Below are 22,450 nucleotides of genomic sequence, written 5' to 3'. Positions count from 1 at the left end.
GACATATTGCTCCACTTGCCCGGAAGCATTCTGGATGTCCCCTTCCATCTCTTTGAAAACACAGCAGAAAAACTGCTTTGCCGTATTTGCTTTTTCTCTTTATTCACGTTTATCATGTTGACACAGAGCTGTAGGTGAATCAGCAATATCTGCAGAGATGTCCTGTCCAGCACTTGGTCTAGAAGCTGCTATCTCCTCAGATGAAGTGCTCTACCTGGTGTATCCGCTGGGGTGGAAAGGTCCTTGTTCGTGATCACAGCTGCACATCTCACTGCTGTGTACCTGTCTTCCTAAAGTAGCTCAGGCTAGAGCCTGAAGCAGAGAACTGCTGTGGAGGTCATATATTTAGACTGTCTCCCCAAGCAGGAGCACCTATGCTGATAGTATTTGAGAGTTACTTGTGTAAATATTCTTAAAACTTTCAGTCATTTAGGATCTGAAACTTTCCCGGGCTGAACAGGAAACTCCTTCGGTGCTTTCTGCCTCTTCTAAGGTCAGGCTGGCAGCAAAGAGTTTTTCAGGTTTGGAGTCTTGGATGTGTCCCTGGGGGAAGGGACAGAGGAAAACAGACCTCCCTGTGATTGAAAAGCTAAGTTTTCATTTCAGCTTTTAAGACACGTCTCTCAGCAGATGTGAGTAAGGCAGTGGTGTGCAACAACTGTTCTACAAGAATGAGTTCAGCAGCAATGGCGGCACACGGATGGGAGGTCGGGCAGAGGAGGAGAGCAAGGGGAGAGCTCTCTGCTCCTGCCTTTCACTCCAGCTTCCACAATTACCTGGCAGCTGACCCTTCACATGTGGCAGAGATTCTGGGAAAGCTGCACAGGGCACCATAATCTGGGTAGTTATCCCCAGCTTTTCACTTGTGAAGCCAAATGCCAGTCTGTGCTGCTGAATGCAGAGAGAAGCGCCTGTCAGAGAGGTTGGTCCTGGCACTGCTGTCAAGCTGCTGCCCCCCTCCACTTTAATAACATAATAATTCTAGCAAATGTTTGGTATGAATCAAGGTTGCTCTGTGACAACCTCAAAAGCTTTCAGTAGTGCAGCCTCTGTTGTCTTTAAATCTGCAGAAGGCTGTGATTTAGCCACCAACTCTGACTGTGGGGAGCTGGGTCCCTTTGCAAACAGCATGGCCATGACTTTGCCTTGGCTTTCCTCTGCTCTTCCAGAAAAACAGTGGTCAGCAGCTGCCTGCCCTGGAGCAAAGCAATTGCCCACATCTCTGCCTGCCTGGTTGCAGCAGGACAGAAGAGGGACAGAGCCTAGGTGCCCATGTCCTTGGTTTCCTTATCTTAGGAAACAGTGGGAAAGTCTGCAGTGCTGCTTGCATGGAGTGCATGTATAGAAGAGTGGCTGCTCCTTTCCCTGAGGGTTATCTCCAGGAGTGAGGAGCCCGTGGGTGACATCCATGGTGTCTGTGAAAGGTGCCCAAAGACAAGCCAGTCTGTTGACCAGGCCTCAGCTCACCACAAATGCCCCACATCACCCTTGCAAGGCTTTGCAAATGAAAGGAGATGGAGAGCTGCTGAGTAAGGAAGGAGAAAGGTCTCCTCCTGGGTTTTCAGGGATGGAGATGGTCCAACTAACCTGTGTTCCTTGAAATCTTCATTATGCCTCTGCTCAAAGTACAGACTTCAAACTTGCTGGCTGGTCTCCTGCATGGGTGAATACTTTTGATGTCACACATTCACAGTCAGGAGATGGAGGGGTTTGTAGGTGTGTTGGTTCTTTACTAGAGTGAAGGGTGGGATAAGTCCCTAGAAACGTCCTTCAGGGAACTGAGATGTCTGGGGAGGATTTTCCTGTCTCTGCTTGAAATAAACTCATATATTACAGGCAAAGAGACACAGTGGCAGGTAAATAAAGAGACCTTGAAGGCAAGGACATTTATAGTATTAGTAATAGCACATATGGCCTGATCCTCCTTAAGCAGAAGCTGGAGCCAGCAGGTTGATGCTGATTGATGACTGCAGTCACTCTGCCCCACATTCTGCACTACTTTGAGAGGTTTAACTTTTAATATACTTTTGGAAACTTTGATTGACTTTCAGATGTACCCTTGATGCCCCTACATTCTAGAAATAGAGGGAAATCACTTAACATGCAAATAAGCCACATTAGTGCTTGGATCAGAGCCTGCTGCCTCAGTAGAACCTCTGGGTTTTTCTATTGTTTTAGTGTGTGTATGTTGTTTTTTGTTTAATCTTTTCTGATGCTGCTCATATTTCCTCACTCCTCCGTGATGTTATATATTCTAGATCCTAGTCTATGCTATACAGGGTCTTTTCTCCTAATGTTTCTATTATTGCTACTAAAGGTGTTCACCAGGAGCCAGCATACGCTGGTCATTCAGTTTTCTTGGTGCGGGTCATGTTGTGATGGGAAAAGAGAGTTTGACAGTGATTTTTGAGCTCTGTCTCTTTGCCTGCGTCAACCTTGTGCTGCTGTGTCTTCTCTGACCTAGATTCCCCTGTTGTCCCTTGGGCATTAGATTTTATCTTGATTTGTGGCTGGTAATGTCTTGTCTTCAGATTCTATTTGTTGTCTCCCAGGGCCTTGTACTTCATTCCCCACTGACGGTTTTATGCGGGTGTAACTCTAGTGCCTTTGGTGAAGCAGCTTCCGATGTACCCCAGCCCTCGGTTCCTGACAGCTGGCTTTCTCCCTGAATTACTCTGCCTGATATATCGCTGTGTTCTTATGCGTTGTCACAAAATCAGTTTTCCTCTCAAGAGCCCTCAGTGATTTCAGCTGAACTTTGTCTCAATCGTTGCTCTGTCTCTCTGGAAGATTCATGCTCCTGGAGTAGCTTTGGCTCTAGGGGATGGGGAGCCAAGTGCAAGACAACCCTTTCTTCCTTTTTTTCCCTCATTTTTTTAATAGCTGGATTTCCGTGAGATGTTGCACTCAGGTACGAGTGGCATAGACCATACTCAGCAGTCCATCCAGTTGTGTATCGGACTCTTACTCAAAGACTCATATTTCAGCAGAAGCCTTTTGCCATCACTGGCTTTTACCTCCCTGATGCTGAGCCCTCTTGCCCTGGGCGTGAAAGAGCTACAGGGCAATGATTTCTGTCCTGGGTTTATCACAGCATCAAAAGCAGATGGTATTGGCATTTCTCTCTTTTCCAGGCTGAGCCTAAAACTGCAGCCATGCAGCTGTGGAATGCCTTACAGAAATGGTGTGAAGCTGAATTTATAAGTGACTGGGACCCAGAAAAAGTGGGGCTGGATGTGCAGGAGGTGCCTTTGACACTTCCACCTCTGTGGACAGGGGGAGAGGGTGTTTCTGCAGGGGGTATTGAAAGACAACCTGAGTCTGGACAGTGACCGACTGCTTTGTAGCAGTCCAGGGGCAAAAACAGTGAACAGCTGAAGTTCCTAAATCATGTTTGAAATGGGATTTAGGTATTTTAGAACTTAAAGGCAAATGAGACTTAGCCAAACACATCCAGATTTTGTGCGATACTTTGGTGTCTAGTGCTCTAAAGGGAATTGGACCCCTTTCAAGTCATTTTAAAAGCGTGATTTAGGTGCTAATTCACTTAGTGCTTGGAGTATTTTTTATGTGTGACTCTGTGGAGTTTTGATCATTCCAGGGGAAAAGTGACTGCAGTGAAATAACAATGCATTATTCTCATAAGTGAGGTTTAATTATCCTTAGCAAAATGCATTTGATAGCATTTTAGGCAGTACCTTAGTGTCGCTGAACCTTACTGACCAGTTGTATTTCTGCTGTCACAGTTAGTAAAGTCTGCTTTTTTTTTCCTGAACCAGATTTTTGTTAAAACTTACTAAATTATATTTATATCCTTTTCTGATAATCATGAAGATCTGTTGCAGCTGCACTTCTAGAAGGAGCATTTGCAACATTATGCTTGTTTTGAAATGTTCTTGCACTCCTCTCAAGGCTCTTTTCTCAGTGCTCCTGATTTTCATGCTGTCTACAGGACTCGGGAGCTGCCACCTTTTACCAGGGTTTTAATGCCAGGTTGAATTGGAGCTCTCTGACACCCTTTATTGGAGCAGAAAGCCTGGAGGATATGGAGGGGTGGGAACTGCTGGATCATTTGCTATGGCTTCCCTTTGCACACTGGTGAAATTTTGGGAGACATGCTGAGCGTCCCCTGTCAGATGCCCTGAGTTCTGTGGATGTCAATGGCAGCTGAGGGTATTCAGCATCACCAAACCAAGCTCTGCTCCTCTGTTTGACTTGACTTGGTCTGGGGTGCACCATGACACCCACAGAGTCTATTCAGCAGCAGCAAAAAGGTGCACTCTGGTATCTTTCAGGGTGGCGCTGGCAGGGAGACAGTAGCTGTTGTGGTGCAGAGTCCATGACAAAAAAAATAGATGCTGTTAATAACCTGTTGCGATGACGCTGCCGGCAGCACAGTGTGTCCTGCCTTCTGCAGAGTGGATCTGTCTTAATCTTATTAAAAGCTCATCAGTGTTTCCTACGCAACCCTCCTGCCGATGGGGCTGTAGCGCTCAGCAGCTGAGCCAGCACCTGATCTGCACCTGCCCAGTTTTTGTAAGAAAGCAGGAAGTCACTGTGGGGCAAGAGAAGAAACCCCCAGGCAGGGTCTTGGGAAGCCACACGGAAGGACCAGGCTTGTGTGTAACATGATGGTGACCTGACACCAGCTGCTGTGGGAGTGTTTCCACCAGGCAGCCTCCAAACTAAAGCTCCCAAAAGTGTTTGGGTCTCCAGGGGTTGGATCCTGAGAGCAACTTGTCCCCCCCTGCAGCCTCTATTCTTACTTAGGAGGCGATGAGTTGATAAAGGATGCTCCTACTTGGCAGCCACGGTTTTTGGGGGGCTGGGATCCCAGCTGACCCCCCTTCCCCCACATATTTATCAGATGGAGGAGTGGAATGGGGGAGCCCTGGAAGTTGTAATGACTGCTTACACTAGACAGCTAAAGTGCTGGGGCTGGAGGCTGTAGTAACTCAGATCCTCTGCAGATCTACCTGGAGGAGGGGTTTTACATGCACCAAAGTGTATCATTAACTCGTTTGAGTTTAGGACTTGCTTTCCTTCCCAGACGGGATGAATCAGAAGTCACCCCAATGAAGGCAATGGAGTAACCAGAGTGTGAAGAGAATTAAGCCTTTTATTCCCAGCCTGTCCCTTTGGCCTCCTACCTGTGCAGGAGACAGCACCTTCCTCTCTGCACGGCAGCGTTTTCTCTGTCTGCCGCAGGATCCCAGAGGGAAGGATGAATAACTTGCACAGCTGATGCACTGACTCACTCCTGTCCCCAGGAGCTGCAGCTGTTCTCAGACAGCGGGAAGCAGCATTCTTGGTGATCTGAGTTTCCCCAACATGTTCAGAACCCATGCAGAGGAGGGGGAAATAATAACAGGAAAGGATCATGTGTTCTTCTGATCCATCCAGTTTTCTTATAGCCTCTATGGTGCAAATGAATCCCAAAATGACTTTTAGAGTATGGCTATTCATGTTTGGGAATGCTGTGATTTACAGAGTTATATCTTTCCTGCAGTCAGGATCAGGAAAGTTCTTGAGGAAAAGTTGCTAACCTGTGAAGTGAGGTTGTTAAATCCTGAGCTAAACCGAAGAGCACCATCTCCTGGCAGCTGGGAATAGCTGGCACTGCCGCCAGGCCTGCTCGCCTGATGCAGTTCTCTTGCAAGGAGCTTGCTGCTCTCTGCATCTAACCTACTGGAGGTGGGACAGCCCAGGGCTGGCAGCTGGCTGAGGAGAAAGGCTGGTCCAGGGGAGCCTGAGAGCTGGTTTAGTGGTGTTATCCACAGTGCTTGGCATGTGGGGGGGTCTCAGAAGTTTGGGTTTCAAGCTTCACTTGAGTTGACATGCACAAGGTCTTCCGAGGTTTGCCTGGATGTTGAAGTGTCTTGGGTTGTAAAGTTAATGAAGAAAGGGTCTTGCAAAACCGAGAGTGTGGTTCCCAAGTGGTACACACAAATATCCCTGGGAGTACCCAACCTACTTTGGAGCACTGTGATTTGACACGGGGCCGAGAGATGCCTCTGCCACTTGTGCAGGCTGCCTTCACCACCCCTGCGGGTGGTACCAGCAAAGGACATTTGGAAATTTGTGGAGCTTTCCTGAAGTTTGAATTAGACTTTTGAAATCAAGACAAGAGGAAGAAATAGCTTGGGCTGTATCTAAGAAGGCAGGGTGTGCTTGGAATTTGAAGTTAGAATTGGACTGCTGGTCCATGTGGGTACTGGAATGAGATGTGAAAAACTGATAAAACACTGAACATCCGTGCGAAAGTTGTATAAGACTACAGATGAGAACCTAGTAAGGCAATATAATATGAGTTTTAAAAAGGAATTTAACTGAGTTGAGAAACTAAAGAGAAAGAAGACAACATCATGTATCACGGTCAAAAGAATAGGAAAAAGTCTTTCTCTTTTTTTCTCCTTTAAGGATAAGTTAAGAATAAAAAGAAGCCGAGGTCAAGCATGGGCTTGTTCCTGGTGGTTGATAACAATACTATAAATTTTGTAGACAAAAGGCAGGAGGGCCATTTCATAGCTACTTGTGTTGTGTATTTGGAAGAAAGCAGGAAGATGCCTCTCTCTGTCATGAATGAATGAGGAAAATGAAGGACAAGCTGGAATGTAATCTGCTGATGTGGGGCTGGGAAACACAGTCTGTGCTGGTCATCAGAAAGGACCCCAAGCTGTGGTTTGATCTCTAGATACAGATGTTTAAGTGACAGCAAGGTCTGGGCAATGGGACTCTCATCACAGTGCAATGGGAGGCCATGATGGCTCCTTGGATTTAGACAGTTAGCCTTGCTTTGAAATCAGCCTTTCTAGGGGAGAGACTAATTATAAAACGAATAGCTTGGCAAAGTTCTCAACCACCTCCTTGAGCCTTTAAGACAAGGGGTGTCAAACTCATTTTCACCAGTGGCCACAGCAGCCTCGCGGTTGCCTTCAAATGTAACTACTACATTTATACAGCCCTAAAATTACATCCAGCTCTTTGGAGGCGATAGCAAGGCTGATGTGGCCCCTGGTGAAAATGAGTTTGACACCCCTGATTTAAGACAGTGTAGGATGTCTTTTTAAAGAACTAGGCTTTCGTGAGTGCTGAAGGACAGACACTGCATATCTGAGCTCTGTGGTGCCTTTGCGGGTCTTGAATCAAAGCAAAGTCACTGTGAAGGAAAATGTTCTTGGTTTGTTTTTTGGCCTCCTTGTTATTTGAAATCTCTGGAAAATACCTAAAGAGTACTGGAACCTGGGAGTGACATGTGGCCTGAGGTACCCTCTAGCATCATTTAGGGCCAGTCAAGCAAAAGTGCTCCCCTTGTTTATAGGACTTTGCTTCGTATTATCTCTAGTCCATAAATTACTGAAGGTCAAACACATCCGAACAGGACAAGGTGGACCCTCTTGCCAGGAGGTTGGGATCTGTGGGGACACAGGAATGAGCTGGGGAGACCCTGCTCCTGGCAGATCTGGGATTGCTGGCAAGAACTCCTGAGGCTCAATATCCAAAGCAAAAGTCAGAGCCAGCTATTTTAAAAGACTTACAGGAATTTACTGGAAGTGGCTTGGTCACACTGTTCTGCTTTTGTCTGAAAAGGTTGCTGAAGCCTTGATTCCTCCAGTTGCAACCAAAGAGCCTTCCTCTTCTCAGTGCGGCTCCAGGCTGTAAAAATAGCATCATCTAATTAAAGATTAGTTCCTCCTCTCCTCTTCTGAAAAATTAATAATTCCAACAGAATCACTGACACACGATAAATACTGAACCCTGTGTTGCAGGGTTGCCAGTTCTGCAGAACTGAATTTTCGTGTCCTTCTGTGTCAGTCTGTCTGTGCATTGAAGGTCACCAGAGTTGTATGTGAAGACTAAGAAAGGCGGGTTAACGGGGAAACTGCCTATTTTATTGAGAATTGAACACAATATTCTGAAGTGATTAATATGAAGACGACTTAGTGTACTCTACTTGAGGAAAAATAAATCAGTTTAATGTAACTTAACTCTGTTATTCTCAGCTAACTTTTTGTTTCCTCTTCCAGTATGGTGCAGCAGTTCAGCTTGCATTGATCCAAACTGGCCTTCAGCTGCCTTTCTTAAATTAAGAGTTACTCTGCACAAAACCAATGATTCCTAAATTATTTCCTGTGTCAATTGCTAAATAGCTCTAAATCCAATGCTGTAGGAGAGGTTCTCTGGAGCATTCACTTATTCTGAGGAAACAAACCAATAATTTTCAATTTATTTTTTTTCTCTTTACAGTTGATGAAAACACATGGAACTTGCTGAGCGTCTCAGCTGCGCTCGGAATGATTGAATCAGACCCATTACTTCTTAGCTGGTTGCAGGAAGTAAAATTCTTTCCCGAGGGCTCGTATTACAAGAAAGCGTGACTGCTGCTCTCAGGCACTGAATAGCTTTGCTTTACCTAAATTGGCAGGCAAGTTTTTGGGCACATTTGAGGGAAATTCAGATCAAAAAAACCCAGCCCTTTGTAACAAGGGTAAATTCAGACGTGATACTGCCATCCGTTACCAGTGCTATTCAAGGCTTCTCCTTCCCACGGATATTGAACTAAATAAACTTAAAGTCAGCAAGGGCTTTGCTTAATCACCAGGCTCTGAATGCACCATTCTTCAGCAAAAACCTGCTCAGCTATTACAGGTTTCTGTGTTTTTAATAGCCAGCCTAATAGCTGATAGATTCACGCTTCCCAAATAAGAGGCAGTTTTACCAATGGCTGTAAATCATTCCCCGTGGAAATGGACAGTTGCATTAAATCCTAGTAATGAGGTGATTTCAGCTGTCTTCAGTGCTTTGAGAATTGAGATCCCTCTGTGCCCTGCCAATGTGAATACTCTCTCAGCTCACACATGCACAGGGACATGCTCACACACCCTTTAACTCTTTGTCTTCCCTCTAAACCCCAGTAAGAAACACGTTTTCTTGTTTCATTGTTATTTGCAAAACCAGGAAAAAAAAAAAGTTTACAATCAACACTGGGTCTGTTAAAAATTGGGTCTTGTGTTAACATCTGTTACAGCACTGGTTTTGTACTATTTGAAAATGAGAAGTGATGTTTCTTTCAATGACTATTCCAGGATTATTTTTCTTTCTGGTGCTGAACAACGTGAGGAATAGGATGATGTTTTCCCAGGGTTTCTATCATAGTGGCTCTCCTGGCTTGCTATAACTCCTGCCATGAAGCACCTGACACAAATGCATTAGAAACCCTTTCACTGCTCTATTGATCAGCATTACTAAGTGCTGTAAATGCATGTGCAGCTGGCTCATGTATTCTGTGGACAAAGCAGAAATGAAAGCTGCGAACAGCATCCATGAATAACAGTTTGAAGGCGACTTCAATCTCCTTTGACTATGCTTGTGCTCCCTCTCTACTGGCACTCATGGAATGTTTGTCAAAATTGATTTTTGCTCACTGATGGTGTTGTAATGGTGCATTTTTCATGAGCACCTGGCGCAGAAAGTATTGCACAGCAAACTTGAGCTGGTCCAAAGCCACTCAGGATCAATGGGATATTTCCAGTGATTTCAGTGGACTTTGGACCAGGCCCAGTAGGCTCTGAGGAATCATCTAATGGAAGAGCAGCCCTGAAACCCCATGATTTAGACAGCCACTCACCCAGCACAAATAGTAAATTACCCACAGCAGATACTGGCAGCAACAGGCATGAATAGTCTGGAGTCAGCAATTCACAGCCTGAAATATGTTGGCTTAAACAAAGCATCAGATAATTCCAGCTAACTGACATATTTGTGAAAATCCAAGTCTGTTTATGGGTAATTTTCAGAAAGACAAGTTCAGCAAGAAAAAATTTGAAAGAAAAAGAACCTGTCCTTTTTTGCTTACTGATAATTTAGAATTTTAGGGGGGTACAAGATGTCCTTGCAAGGCACTGGATGACCTCAGGTAGGACCTGATGTGGGTGCTGGACAGTCCAGCTTAGACCTCATTTCTTCTGCTTTTGTTTCACTGTGGTTTTCTGCTTAGGATTCATTCTCGTATACCTTTGCTGATGAGACTGAGTCATTCGGAGTGTCAAGGACAAGAGCTGCCCCTAGCGAGTTACAAAAGGATCTTGCAGCCCCGAGTGAGCTGGCAGGAAAACAGAAGGTGAAACTTAGAGTAGGTAAATGTAAAGTTACACAAGAAGGAGGGAAAAATCCTTCCCAAACTCATTTGTGTAGGCAAAGTGTCCACAGGGAACCTCACAACTCTTGAACAAGATTTCGGCTTGATCATTGATATTTCTATAAGAAGTTCAATGCAGTGGTTCATAGCAGTGAGAAAAGCAGACTGAAGGCTGGGACTGATGATGATGATTTTTCACCCCTTCACAGCACCCCTTGCTCTGTGCTCTCATATGGCAAACGCAGCTGCCTTGAATCCCTGGCCATGGGTGCGAGGATGGAGCTGCTCTCAACATTGTGTGTGCAGTAGCAGATGAGCAGTGAGGGCTGGCAGGGAACCAGCAGCACCCAAAGTTGGTGAGGATGGACACGGAGGAGCAGGCAGGGTAGGTGGGCTGAAAAGCAAGGCATGGTGCTTTTAGGTTGCTTTTTCCCTGTGCTACCAGCTTTCCCCCTTTAAAAGGAGGAGCATACAGTTCCCACCCTAAAGGCGATCCAGGGTAGAGAACTTGCTTGCAAGTCATCGTAGCACAGAGTAGTGCAAAAATACATATGAGGGAAAAATGGTCCTTCTGCCTTTGTGCAAGGCTTGGGTTGTGCTTGTCAAATCCAGCAAGGCTGTGCAGTAAAATCAAGCCTGTGGTTACAAGCTGAACAGTGTTAAGGGGGGGCAGGAAACAATTGCTTCAGGGCTCACTAAATGAGCTGCACATGACTAACGCATGGAGGACTGTGGGGAAAAAAAAATAGCTGTGACGGTATTTAGAGATGGTATCGTTATGTATGTGTGAGGGGAAAGAAAATAGCCAAATGCAAGCAGCTTGGGAACTTTCACACTGACATTTCTCAGCTTCTGGCTTTGCAGCTGCAGCAACATCCCTTTAACGTTACTGTGAAGTTTGCATTGTGCGTGGTAGCCTGGGACACGGCACACGTGGAGCGGATCGGGAGCTCCCTGTCACTTGCAGGGTGATGAGCGGAGGTTGGAGAAAGCTGGCCAGCCCCTGCGATGCTGCGTGCATCAGCGCACAAGTGGTTAACAGACTGTCGCCCTCCTATAGGTACCAGCTCCTACAGGCATCAGTTTTGTTCCTCTACATCCATTTTCCTCCAGCTCTTACAAAAATGTCTCTGCACTTCCCACCTCCCTCATGGGGGATCTCACTGTTCGAGTTGTTGAACTGTGCTTTATATTGCTGCTGCAAATAGAGGCCATTGTTTGTAATTTAATTAACAGCATCCGCGGGAACTTAAAGCATGGCAGAGGGAATTAGAGGCGGTGCATGAAAATGATGCATTGGGCGTGGGTAGAGGTTTAACCACTTTGATGCCGGCACGCTTTGTAGGTGATGCGCACAGGATAAGTCTTTCTGGGCATGTGGAAACCACTAACTGGGGATGTTTAGTCTCTGCCCTGGTATTTCATAAGTTTAGAGTGGCTACTGTTAAAAGAGAAAATGTAAAGCTACCTACCAAGTTTCCATCTCAATTTCTGTCCACTAGAAATTTTTTTCTTAATTAAAAGTTTCCTTTGTGTGAAATTTCCCCATTTCTCTGTATTAAAACAAAAAGAAAAATCTTTTTGCTCAGGTTTTGTTTTGTATTGGACATGAGATTTGGTTTTTTTAGGGATATTGGATGGTGAGCCCCTGAATCAGATTGTGAGGGCAGTTGTGGGATTGCCAACATTGGCTGGGAACTGTTGGTAGCTATCAGGATTGTTATAGCTATTTTAGGACACAGCAGCAGCTGGAAGCTGTGTCTGACAGATGTGCCACTACATTGCCCAAGGGTGTTGTAAGAGACAGTCCCAAAGAGCTTGCAAGCAAAGCCAAGCCTGGTGCACAAAACAAATCTAAATTCAGTGTGGGGTGAGTACGGCTTTGCAGAAAAATCGATGTCTGCAGGCACTTGTCTCATCACTGTGCATCATTTTTGTGTCTTTGCTTTAGGTGTCACAGCCTCATCACATCTCTTCGACTATGGCTCCACTGCTAATGGGGGCGACAGCTCCTTCTACACCTCTCTGATCTCGGACGTCCACTACACCACCCCACGGGACTCCACCTATTTCACGGGCATTTATCAGCAGGAAAACAGCCCCATTCCCTGTTCGGGTAGCACAGAGGGGTTTAACACGCTGGGACATCCTGTTCAAGATATGACTGGGTTTGAGTCCCGGGGCTTGTTTAGCTCAGATTCAGGAATAGAGATGACTCCCGCAGAGTCTGCTGAAGTTGATAAAACCTTAGCAGATCCCATGAAAGTAGAAGCTTATAAATACATGGACATAAGCAGATCAGAAGAAATAAAATACCAAGAAAAACATGACCTGGACTTAGAAGATGAGAGCCCAGGCCTTATTGATAAGTACCGGGGTGTACCCACCAGGTCCAGCCACACTGCTGAACCTCAGCAGACAGCTTTGGAGAGCATGAAGGCAGCCAAAGAGCAAGACCTGCTTGAAGACACAAGGTCTGGAGATCAGCATAGTGCCTCTGTGGTTGCAGCCCCTGTGAAGATCACGCTCACTGAGATTGAAAGCATCAGGGAAGCTGCCAGCAAAGAGGCGAGCCCGACTCAACCTGAGACCGGCCTGAAGCCGAGCCACGAGGTGGTACCAACGGTGACGGTGTCGGAGCCAGAAGATGACAGCCCAGGGTCTGTCACGCCACCATCCTCTGGCACAGGTAATGCTGCTGTATGGCAGTGGTTTCAATCATGTTAGAAATACTATTTGTTAACACCTCTTTGCTCTTGCAGAATCTGAGGGAATGGCAGGAAGATGTGCCAGAGGAGGTTTAGGTTGGACATTAGGAAAAGGTTCTTCACCCAGAGGGTGCTGGACACTGGAACAGGCTCCCCAGGGAGGTGTCACAGTCCCAAGCCTGACAGTGTTCAAGAAGAGACTGGACAACACCCTCAGACACACAGTGTGAATATTGGGTTTGGGACAGGGACAGGAGTTGGACTGGAAGATCCTTGTGGGTCCCTTCTAACTCAGGACATTCTATGGTTCTATGAAGGCTGAATTGCTAAAAATGAGCACTCGTATCAAACGAAAGTGCTGCTTTTAGAAAGTGCTGAGGAGGGAAATGTTGTCACCCCATTTACAGAGTAAGGCTGGAGGGACAAAAGGCCCATTTCTTTTAAAGGCTTCCGATTTCTACTGGAGGAACACTGAAGTCCATCATTTATAAATTTTCTTACTGTCTGATTGCTTCAGTAGTAGATAATGTCTATTCCTCATTTTCCCTATTACACACTGCTGTGCATTGCTAAAATATGAAAGTAGTATAGCATTTTAAAAAAGAATAAAATTCTGTGATGGGAAACAGAATTTTGAGACTTGAAATTGAATTTCAACATCTTCAATTAAAGCCCTTTGACAATGAACATTTGACATTTAACAATGAACATCTTCAAGCTAAAATAGCCATTGCTTTAATGGCATCTAGAAGCCATTTAAAAATCAAGTGAAATTACCTTAAAATAGCAGTCTGGGATTTCCACCCACACTTAATACCAGTCCTTAGAGAAATACTTTGATTTCTATCCAAAACTGAGTGTGTATTTGCACACGTTCACACGTGAAAAAAGTGACAGAAAAAGTCAACCACATCTGTGAGGTTTTCCTGCTTGCGTCAGCCAGAAACTTTTGATAAGCAGACTTGAGAGTCCTATTTTTCCCCTTTTATTGGACTGGGTGACATCACACACTACTTCTGAGGGAGGCGTGCCATTTTTGATCGATTTACACTTTTTGCACTAAGAGGTAATTAAGCACTTTAGGCACTAATTGTTATTTATTCAGTACTTGGCAACTGTTCAAGGCTCGTTTGTGACACTTGATAACTCTATCCCATCAGAACGGTTGAACAGTACTTGGCTGAGCATCACGGCTGCTGCCTTACTGGGAGGCACTGGTGTGGCTGGTGAGATTGTTGGCATGGAAATGTTCCTCTCCATGGGCAAAGATGATCCCCAGCGCTGCTGTGGGAAGTCCCACCACCTTGCATTGGGGTGCTGGAAAGCCAGAATCACTACTTATTGATTTTGTTAGGGAAAAAGCAGGCATCTTGCCTTAAGGGGTGGCTACTGCAGTGTTCTTTATCTGGATTTCCCCCGTTCCCGCAGCCAGGGACACGCTGCACCCAGACTCTGCATTCGTAAGAGGTAGAAAAGTAAAACCTGCCCTCGCTATTTCTGCGCAGTGACCCAGCAAAGTCGTCACTCCGAGATACCCCTCAAGCATCCTGGCAAAGCCCTCAGTTCCCCCCTGCTTGGATCAGGTCTTTTGAAAACGGTTTGTTTTTAATTGCTATCCCTCATCTTTCTGGGGAAGGAAGACATGGCCTGGTCATACACTGTGCCGGTGCTGAAAGGCGGTGAATATTTATACACTTCCCCATGCCAGCGGTAAATATGACACCCTGCTGCTGGTCACAAAAGACGTTTTTGTTTGCAAGGTAAATGCTGTGGCTGAGAGTTACAAACTGCCAGGGCGGACAGGAGCGGGGTGAAGCTGTGGGACAGTGCGTTGCTGCGCTACAAGGGCTGGTGATCACATGCCTGTTTGGACGAGTGCCGGATTAAGTCATTCTTCGGGGAGAAAATGCTTAACATGCGGTAATGCAGGAGAGCGGTGCGGCTCAGCCGGGCTTTCTGCAGCCAGAGGAAAAGGATGCACAGGATCCTGCTCAATGCAACAGAAAATTCCCAGCATCCACACCAGAGTGTGTAGTAACAGTCCCAAACACCATAATCCTGTTTGTGGCCATACTCTGGCTTGCAGAAGGACTTTCTCATGCGAGCAAGATGTGTTAGAAGAGAGTTTGCCGGAGGAGCTGCAGACGTACTAACAAGATGTGCTCAAAACTGATGGTGATGTGTATTGGCAGGTGCACAAACCAAAACCACTTGGAGGGGTGTGGGAAGGTTGTTTTTCTTGCCCATCTCCCAGCAGGACATCATGGCTTGGGTGGTGTCATTAAAACCTCCCCCTTTACCTGATTCATCTTGGCAAAGCCATATGATCAGGAAGAAATCAGCTATGCTATTGCAATGAGAAATTAAGTTAGGAAATAGCCCAAAATAGTGTTGTGGGTTTTTTTATTCCCCAAGTTACATCTGATACAACCTCTTTCCCACCTTCTGTTGTAGAGGAGCTTCCAGAGGTGACCAACACAGCCGGGTGGCCCTGGGGAGTCGCTGGCAGCAGCTGCACCCAAAGCAGTTCCAACCTGACTGTGCAATTCAGCCTTTTTCCCCCCAAAAAGGGAGGGTCTTGTGTGTGGATGGCAGCTGCACCTCATGCTGCCTCCATCGCCTCTTCTTGTGAGCACTTAACAAAGGAAGTGAAATTGCATGTGATTTCATTACAGGATCCCATGTGGTAAAGGAATATACAGGGAGGCAGAACAGCTGGGAAGTCTGGTGCTGGGCTCCCTTTTAGTATGGGATGTGGGCTCCTTGCTCATCCTGGGTGACCCGCCAGCCTTTTTAGCTGCTCATTTTCACTCTCCAAGCAAATCCTCTTCAACACGAGCCAGAAAATGCAGATAATCTTTTTTGTTTCAAATTTGAGGTGACAAGTTGGTCAGTCATTATTTTGGTTAATGTAGTTCTTAATGATATTAAGAATTACAGTTTAAAAAATGAGTTTCATGCTTGCACCCAACTGAGATAAAAGCACTCGGAGAATTCATTGCCAACCCCCCTGAAAAAAAAGTCTGAGAAAAGTTTGCACCTGGAACATTTCTTGCCTCAAAGTTTAACAAAATTACTTGTAACTACACATGGGTTGTTATGATCACCAGCCCCATGTCCCCAGAACAGACCCATACACATCGGTGACAGTCAGGTGCTGTCATGTGTGGCCCGAGCCCACATTCCTCACAAGTGGTGATTTTTCTGGTGAAAACCATATTGTTGAGCCACTGACCAAGCACTGACCAGCGTTGCCATGTGCCTTGTGCCTCTTTCATAATGAATATGTGCATGGAAAATGCTCTGTAAGGATAAGCTGTTAATACTGTTAGTCATTTCAGACAGGGAGACTTTCTGCCTGTGGTACCAGCTCTCCTAGAGGGATCCATGCTAGTGTGGAATCTATTGTGTTTGTTGCCTAAGCAGACAGAAAATCTCATTTTTAACTTTTTTGCTGTTTTTTTTTTTTCCCCTTTCTTTCTGGGTGGCAGAACCATCTGGCTCGGAGTCACAGGGCAAAGGCAGCCTGTCGGAGGATGAAATCATTAGTGCCATCAAGGAAGCAAAAAGCTTTTCCTTTGAGACCCCAGAGGTGCAGCGGTCGCCAGCCCTGTCCACTGAGAAGAGAGACCAGCGGGCCAAACCTGGGCGTCCTGCCGTCTCCTCATCCCTGGATAACGAAGCCAGCAGCGCTGAGTCGGGGGACTCGGAGATCGAGCTGGTCTCGGAGGACCCGCTGGCTGCCGAGGAGGCACTGCACTCCAACTACATGACCTTCAGCCACATCGGAGGGCCCCCTCCATCACCTGCCTCCCCCTCCATCCAGTACAGCATCCTGCGGGAGGAGCGGGAGGCTGAGCTCGACAGCGAGCTCATCATTGAGTCCTGCGATGCCTCGTCGGCCTCCGAAGAGAGCCCAAAGAGGGAGCAGGACTCCCCTCTGATGAAGCCCATGGTCATGGACATTATCAAGGAGGAGAACGTCTCACGCACTGACGCCTCAGACTACGAAGCGAGTAAAACGACAGAGAGCAGGATGAACAGGGAAAACCTGGCAGAGTCCGCGTCCCACCTGAAATGCTCCTTTGTTGCACCAAAAGTAGGTGCTGAGTCCCCGACCTCTGCTGTCAGCACCGAGGAGCTGAAGGAAAGAATAATCCTGAAGAAACCCATCGAAGAAACTGTTGTTAACCAAAGTAAAGTGTCTTCCAAGGACTCTGGCAAAAGAAGTCCCATGGCTTCGCCCCTACTGCCATTTTTAAATAAGCAGAAAGGTAAATGCAGATGTTTATGTTGTTGTTGTTTTATTTTGCAGTGCTGACAAACATGGGGAGGAGGGAGAAGCACCTGTTCCTTGTAGAGGAGATGTTAGTAGTGGTGAGCAGGGGGTGTTGCTGGCACTGGACCACCTCAGCTCAAGCTGGGTACACGTGTGACAATGCATACATCTTCTCTGACCTTCCCATTCTCTCCTTTTTCTCCTTTTCCTTTCCCTTGGGGAAAAAAATATAAAAATGCCAGGAACAATAATTTTTAGGCTCAAGCAGGAACCCCAGGAACATGTGGCTGATTTGTGCATCAGATATCTGGAGGGCAAAGAAAAATAAATGATCGCTTTTTTCTTTGCAATAATACCTGCCTTGCCCTAGGGAAGGAGTGCAATCAGGAGGGTGGTCCTGCCTCTCCCAGAAATGTGAGGATAATGTTTTTGAGGATACATTTAGTAAAAAAGATATGGAGGAAGAGAGGGACTAGGTTTGGTGAATCTGGTTGTTACTGAAGCTGGTGCAGCTTAAATGAATTTGACACTCTCCATTATGAATGAGGGTTTTGTGTATGCTTCCAGGCTGGTGCAGGGAGGCAGGTGGCTTGGGGATGCTCATCCCAGCTCTGCATGCCTTGGGGGGCAACCTGTGTGCCCCTCTGAAAGCCCCTTCTCTTGTCCATCTCTGGGAGGGGGACGGGCAGGACACTTCCCTAGTACTCAGGTGAGCTCAGGGGCACTTGTCTCCGCATGGGATCCCTTCAAAGCTGGTATAGAACCAGCCAAGGCCAGATTTTGCAATTTGGACCCATCAAACCTCTAGAGCCAATGCCAGGTTTTAGCCAGAGCTAAACCCTGGGGACCAAGGGGTAGCACACGGTCACTGCACACTGACACTGCCAGGGGTCCCCGCAGCCTGTAACTGCCATAGTTCACAAGCCACACAAGAGAAAAAGGCATTTAATTCTTTGCAAGATGCCAGCTCTGAATAGCCAGAACCCTTGTGTGCCTCTGGCTTTATAGGCTGGTGTGGGAGAGAGGGACAGATACTGGGGCTGCCCCTGCTCCCCTCTGCCCTCTCCCCCGGCTGGGCTGGGGGGCAGCGACTGTTCCTTGTTCTTCTATCGGATGGGGCTTTGCAGTTCAGAAAGCCGCTGCTTCCTTGCAAACAACTGGGTAGAGGTGGAGAGGGGGCAAACCCCACCTGTACTGCTTAGAGAGCATCTTTTTCTGTTGTCCACGTTTGTGCAGACGTCTGAGCACATGATGGCCTGGAGACGTGGCAGACACGTTTAAGTGGCACATTTTTACAACTGATTTATCTAGCGCTGGGAACCCAAGCGTGCACATCTAGTAAGGAAACAGCCCGAACTTGCACAATGTGCTGAGGACTGCAAGATCTGCAGTGCAATAAAATGTTAATGTTGATATTCTTAGCGATAATGAACTAATTACATTAATAGGCTGAATAGGAAACATATGATTATTGCTTGTATGTTTTCCTGCTAGGTTCTCAGAGCTTGCGATGTTGTGCTGTGCATCTCTTACCTCCCTCATGGGTAGGATGAGCTCAAACCATTTCCCTGCCCCTTCCCGAATTCCCCTGTTGTGGGACTGGCCCAGGCCCTACCCAAACTCTGGAAGCTGTAGGGCTGATTGAATTTACCTTACACACCTTCCTACCTGGAGTCTCTGCAACCATGTTGTGTGTTGTTCTGGGCAGACAGCTAACTTATTTGGTTTTGAATTTGAGGAAAGTAGCTGGGGAATATCACACAGGCAGCTAGTTGTCTGTCCCTTAATTTTGACATTTCAGGTGTCATTACAATTTTCAGTCCTCCTTGATCTTATTGAGATTTTTTTGGCCTAAATTTGAGTCTCATTTAATTTCTGTCACTGCCTAAAATGATGCCAATGGAGGTTTGTTCTCAGAGAAAATCCCTGTGTGTGTGAGCAGACATTCTTCTTGCATCTCAGTGCATTTGTATTTCCTATTTGTGTTCCCATAGGATAGTAGTGGTAGCAATGTTTCCTCCAGGACCGACAGACACAAGACAGCTAATTACGATTTTGCGGTGCATAGAGGAGTATTTCGGCATGTGCTTTTCTGCCTAGAGACACTCCAGTGCCTAAGGCAAGGAAAACAAAAACATAAAGCCTCTCAAGAAGCTTGTTGCTAACACCTGTGTAACTCTTTAAAGCTGATTTCAAGGTATGGGGAGGTGGGCTCTAAATAAGAAAATATGGATGACAGTGGCCCATTTTTATATTGAATGGGCCTCTTCTTCTGACATGGGAAAAGAGATTCTGCCCCTCACTTGCCCAATTCACATGAAACACTTTGGTGGTGTTTCAGTTATCAGAGGTGAACCAGGGGGAGTGTTAACAGGCTTGGTGGAACCAGAGCCTCCCCACTGGGTCCTGCCAGGCTCCATCAGCCTGGAGCCACATCTGCTGGCAGGGAAGTGATGTGGCAGAGCTCATCCACGGGGACAGGGATTGCCTTCATAGCATCAACTTGACGTCTTGGCAGAGCTTTACATCATGGCATGGTATGTGTGATACGCATAGAGGGAGAAGTGGCAGTGCTGCACAATGGAGGTGCTGCGGAACAATGTCACCCAGAGCCAGAACAGCATCATCATTCCTTAATTTAGAGAACTATCTTAATTATAGTTACCTGTCATTAAGAGAATACTAAAAAGATGTGACCATGTGCTTGTTAAAAGATAGAAAACAGAAAAACCTTCATTGTTTCCTGTTACGTCCTTGTTACATGTCACCTCAGAAGCATCATGCTACCACCACTAATCCTTATTAAGACATGATAGTTTTAGTGGTGTTCACAAAGTGATCCACCTATGACCATGGGAAGTCCTCCCTGAGTTCAGGTCAGTGCGTTTCTGGAGATTCATAGGAAACTATTGGTTCAAATGAAACTGTTTCTCATGTGCCTGGTTGTGTTTCTGACACCCAGCTGTAGATCTTTCTGTGGCCCTTCGCCACCTCATTACCAGATATATGTAATTGAAAAATAGCCATTTGTTTCACATGTGTTAACTATGTCACAGTGCGATACTGTAATTCTGCTAAGGAGTTTTCTACTCACATGCTTGGCATTGAATATACTTCACATGGCTCATTGGAAGAGTTTGCCCTGGGCTGGCAAGACAAAAATTGATTTTTGAGTGAACAATCTGAGAAATACTTAGAGAAGCTGTGCAAAGTGAGAGCCCAGCATTCAGCCTCACCCCAGGAACAGCCTTGCTGATAGTTTTGCTGCTGGCCTGCAGCTTAATTCCTTAGAGACCTCTCTGGTGTGTCTGCAAGGAGAGCTGAAATCACAGCCATTCCCCTAAATAACAAGGTGGAGCACAGCAAGTGCATGTGTGTTTTGCGCAGTGATAACTCAATGTCTCTGCTTAACGTCTGTTGCCATCCAGTGGCAATAACAAAAATGGGCAGTGACTTCTTACCTCCATTTTACTGGAGCTGATTACCACGATTTGAAAGAGCAAAGCTGTTCCCGTGCCAGTAACCACCAAGCAGCCTCACTCGCTTTTCCCCATGGTCAGAAAGATCATGTCGCCTTGCATTTGCTGTTCGGCTGTCACTGCCCCCACATCAACCCTGGCATCTCCTCCCAGAGGTGGACACAGCCCCTATACAACAGGGCTTAGGGCACATCTGGCTGTGGCTCTGCAGGAAAGGAGCTTGCCAGCTCTGTTTCTTTTTTTTTTAATATATATTTTATATTCAGCTACAGAGAAGGACGACCACATGCATTTGTGTTTTCCAGTAGTCAGAGCAAGGAATGCGGATTTTTTAGGTTTGTTCCAAGAAAGCCCTGTCTTGCAACAGATCTTCACAGACTTTGGAAAATAATACAGCTGATTGGTGTGGCCTGCACAGCGCTGTGACGTTGCGTAACTCAGGTGACATCCAGAACGGGCTTGCACGTGGCTTCAGCATGCAGGAAACTTCAGAACAGACCTACTGCCCTGGAAGCCTGCATCTTTTGTCCGGGGACAGTTTGCAAGAAGTTTAAAACAAGCCTAGACCAAGGCAGGCTTCTGCTAGAGAGCATTTTGGCTGAGTCTTTGCCTGTCTTTTCTGGCCATGCCTGTCACAGCTCTCTGCCAGGGTGACCTGGCTTATCCCATGCTGGTGTTCCACAGCCTGGGGACCTGGTCCTGAGTGGACATTTCCCTTATGCTGGGGCATCAGGTCTCTCTCCAGTCTCTCCTTCAGTGACATTAGGAGATTCCTTCTGCTTGATCCATGTAGTGAACATTCAGCAGCTTGATACCTTTCAGATAACGTCTGAGCTCAAGTTAAAAAAAAAAAAAAAGTGGATATTCATAATAATGTTTATTTTCATTTTCTTTATATTTTATGATAAAATTTAGCATAGGGAAAAGTAAGACCCGGTCCCAGGGCTGTGGGGTCATGCAGTCACTCACATGCTAGGTGGCACAACAGGTAGGACCCAAGGTTCAAGCCAGGTCCTGCTGAAAAGGCAGTGAAATAAAATTCATCATTTAAAATGCTTTATTCTGCAGCACAGTTCTATGCCACCAGGCTATGAAGCATCCTAATTGTAATGCCTTATGAAAGGCTTTTGTAACATCAATCTGGTTAGTCCCCTACAAGAGTGTGTCTGTGCTACACACCCTTTGTGGCTGTTGTGGCTCTAAGCACCTGTGAGAGACACCAAGGTTCATGGCCACCCATCTATATGTGGTAGCCCAGTGTCTCTCAGGTAGTGTCATAAGCTGCAGTAAGGATCATTTTGGTTTTGGGGTGACACTGGCCAATGCTCTGGGTTGAAGAACGTTTCCCTCCCCTCCCTGGTGCCTCTTGTGCCATCCCATGGTGTCTGGGGCTGTCACTCGGTGGATAAGCACCAGTGTGGGCTTTGCCCCTTTAATCTGTCACTGTGTCTCCCTCTGGTGCCACAGACAAACTGATTTTACACAGTTTTTTGAGATATTTTTCCAGCAGAGATCTGGGAGAAACCTTAACTTACTGGAAATACTTTTTGTTCAGCAAAACATCGTTTGCATCATGTTAGCACGTCCCTGCTGTTGGAGGAGCTGCTAGTGAGGCATTTTTCCATGAGAAGGGGATGTTTGGTAGGATGATTTAGCAATCTGAGACTCATGTCTCATCTGCGTGCTTTCACCAGGCTGGCTCTGCAATCAGCAGCAAGCTGGGCCATGGCTTAAGCATACGGTAATGTTAGTTTAATATTTTAGTGCCATCTGCTGTAAGTGCCTCCACACCCTGGCCCATCTGTTTTGCCTGCTTCAGTTTGCTTTTTATGGGGCTCCGGTAGCT

General features: G+C 46.3%; 1 protein-coding gene across 1 annotated transcript in view; it reads left to right on the top strand.

Annotated features, from left to right (window-relative positions):
- RTN1 (reticulon 1) overlaps positions 1–22,450 on the top strand; it is a gene marked incomplete at its 5' end in the record, with an annotated part of 123,164 nt that overhangs the window by 55,727 nt on the left and 44,987 nt on the right. The window contains 2 exons of the mRNA XM_080346106.1: positions 12,090–12,827; positions 16,338–17,120. Coding sequence (XP_080202232.1) covers positions 12,090–12,827; positions 16,338–17,120 — 1,521 coding nt within the window. The remainder of the gene's footprint in view (positions 1–12,089; positions 12,828–16,337; positions 17,121–22,450) is intronic.

Source organism: Nesoenas mayeri (assembly GCF_963082525.1).
Source record: "Nesoenas mayeri genome assembly, chromosome: 5".
NCBI classification, from domain to species: domain Eukaryota; kingdom Metazoa; phylum Chordata; class Aves; order Columbiformes; family Columbidae; genus Nesoenas; species Nesoenas mayeri.
The sequence above is the reverse complement of the archived record's forward strand: the minus strand, read 5'-3'. Positions and strand labels throughout refer to the sequence as shown.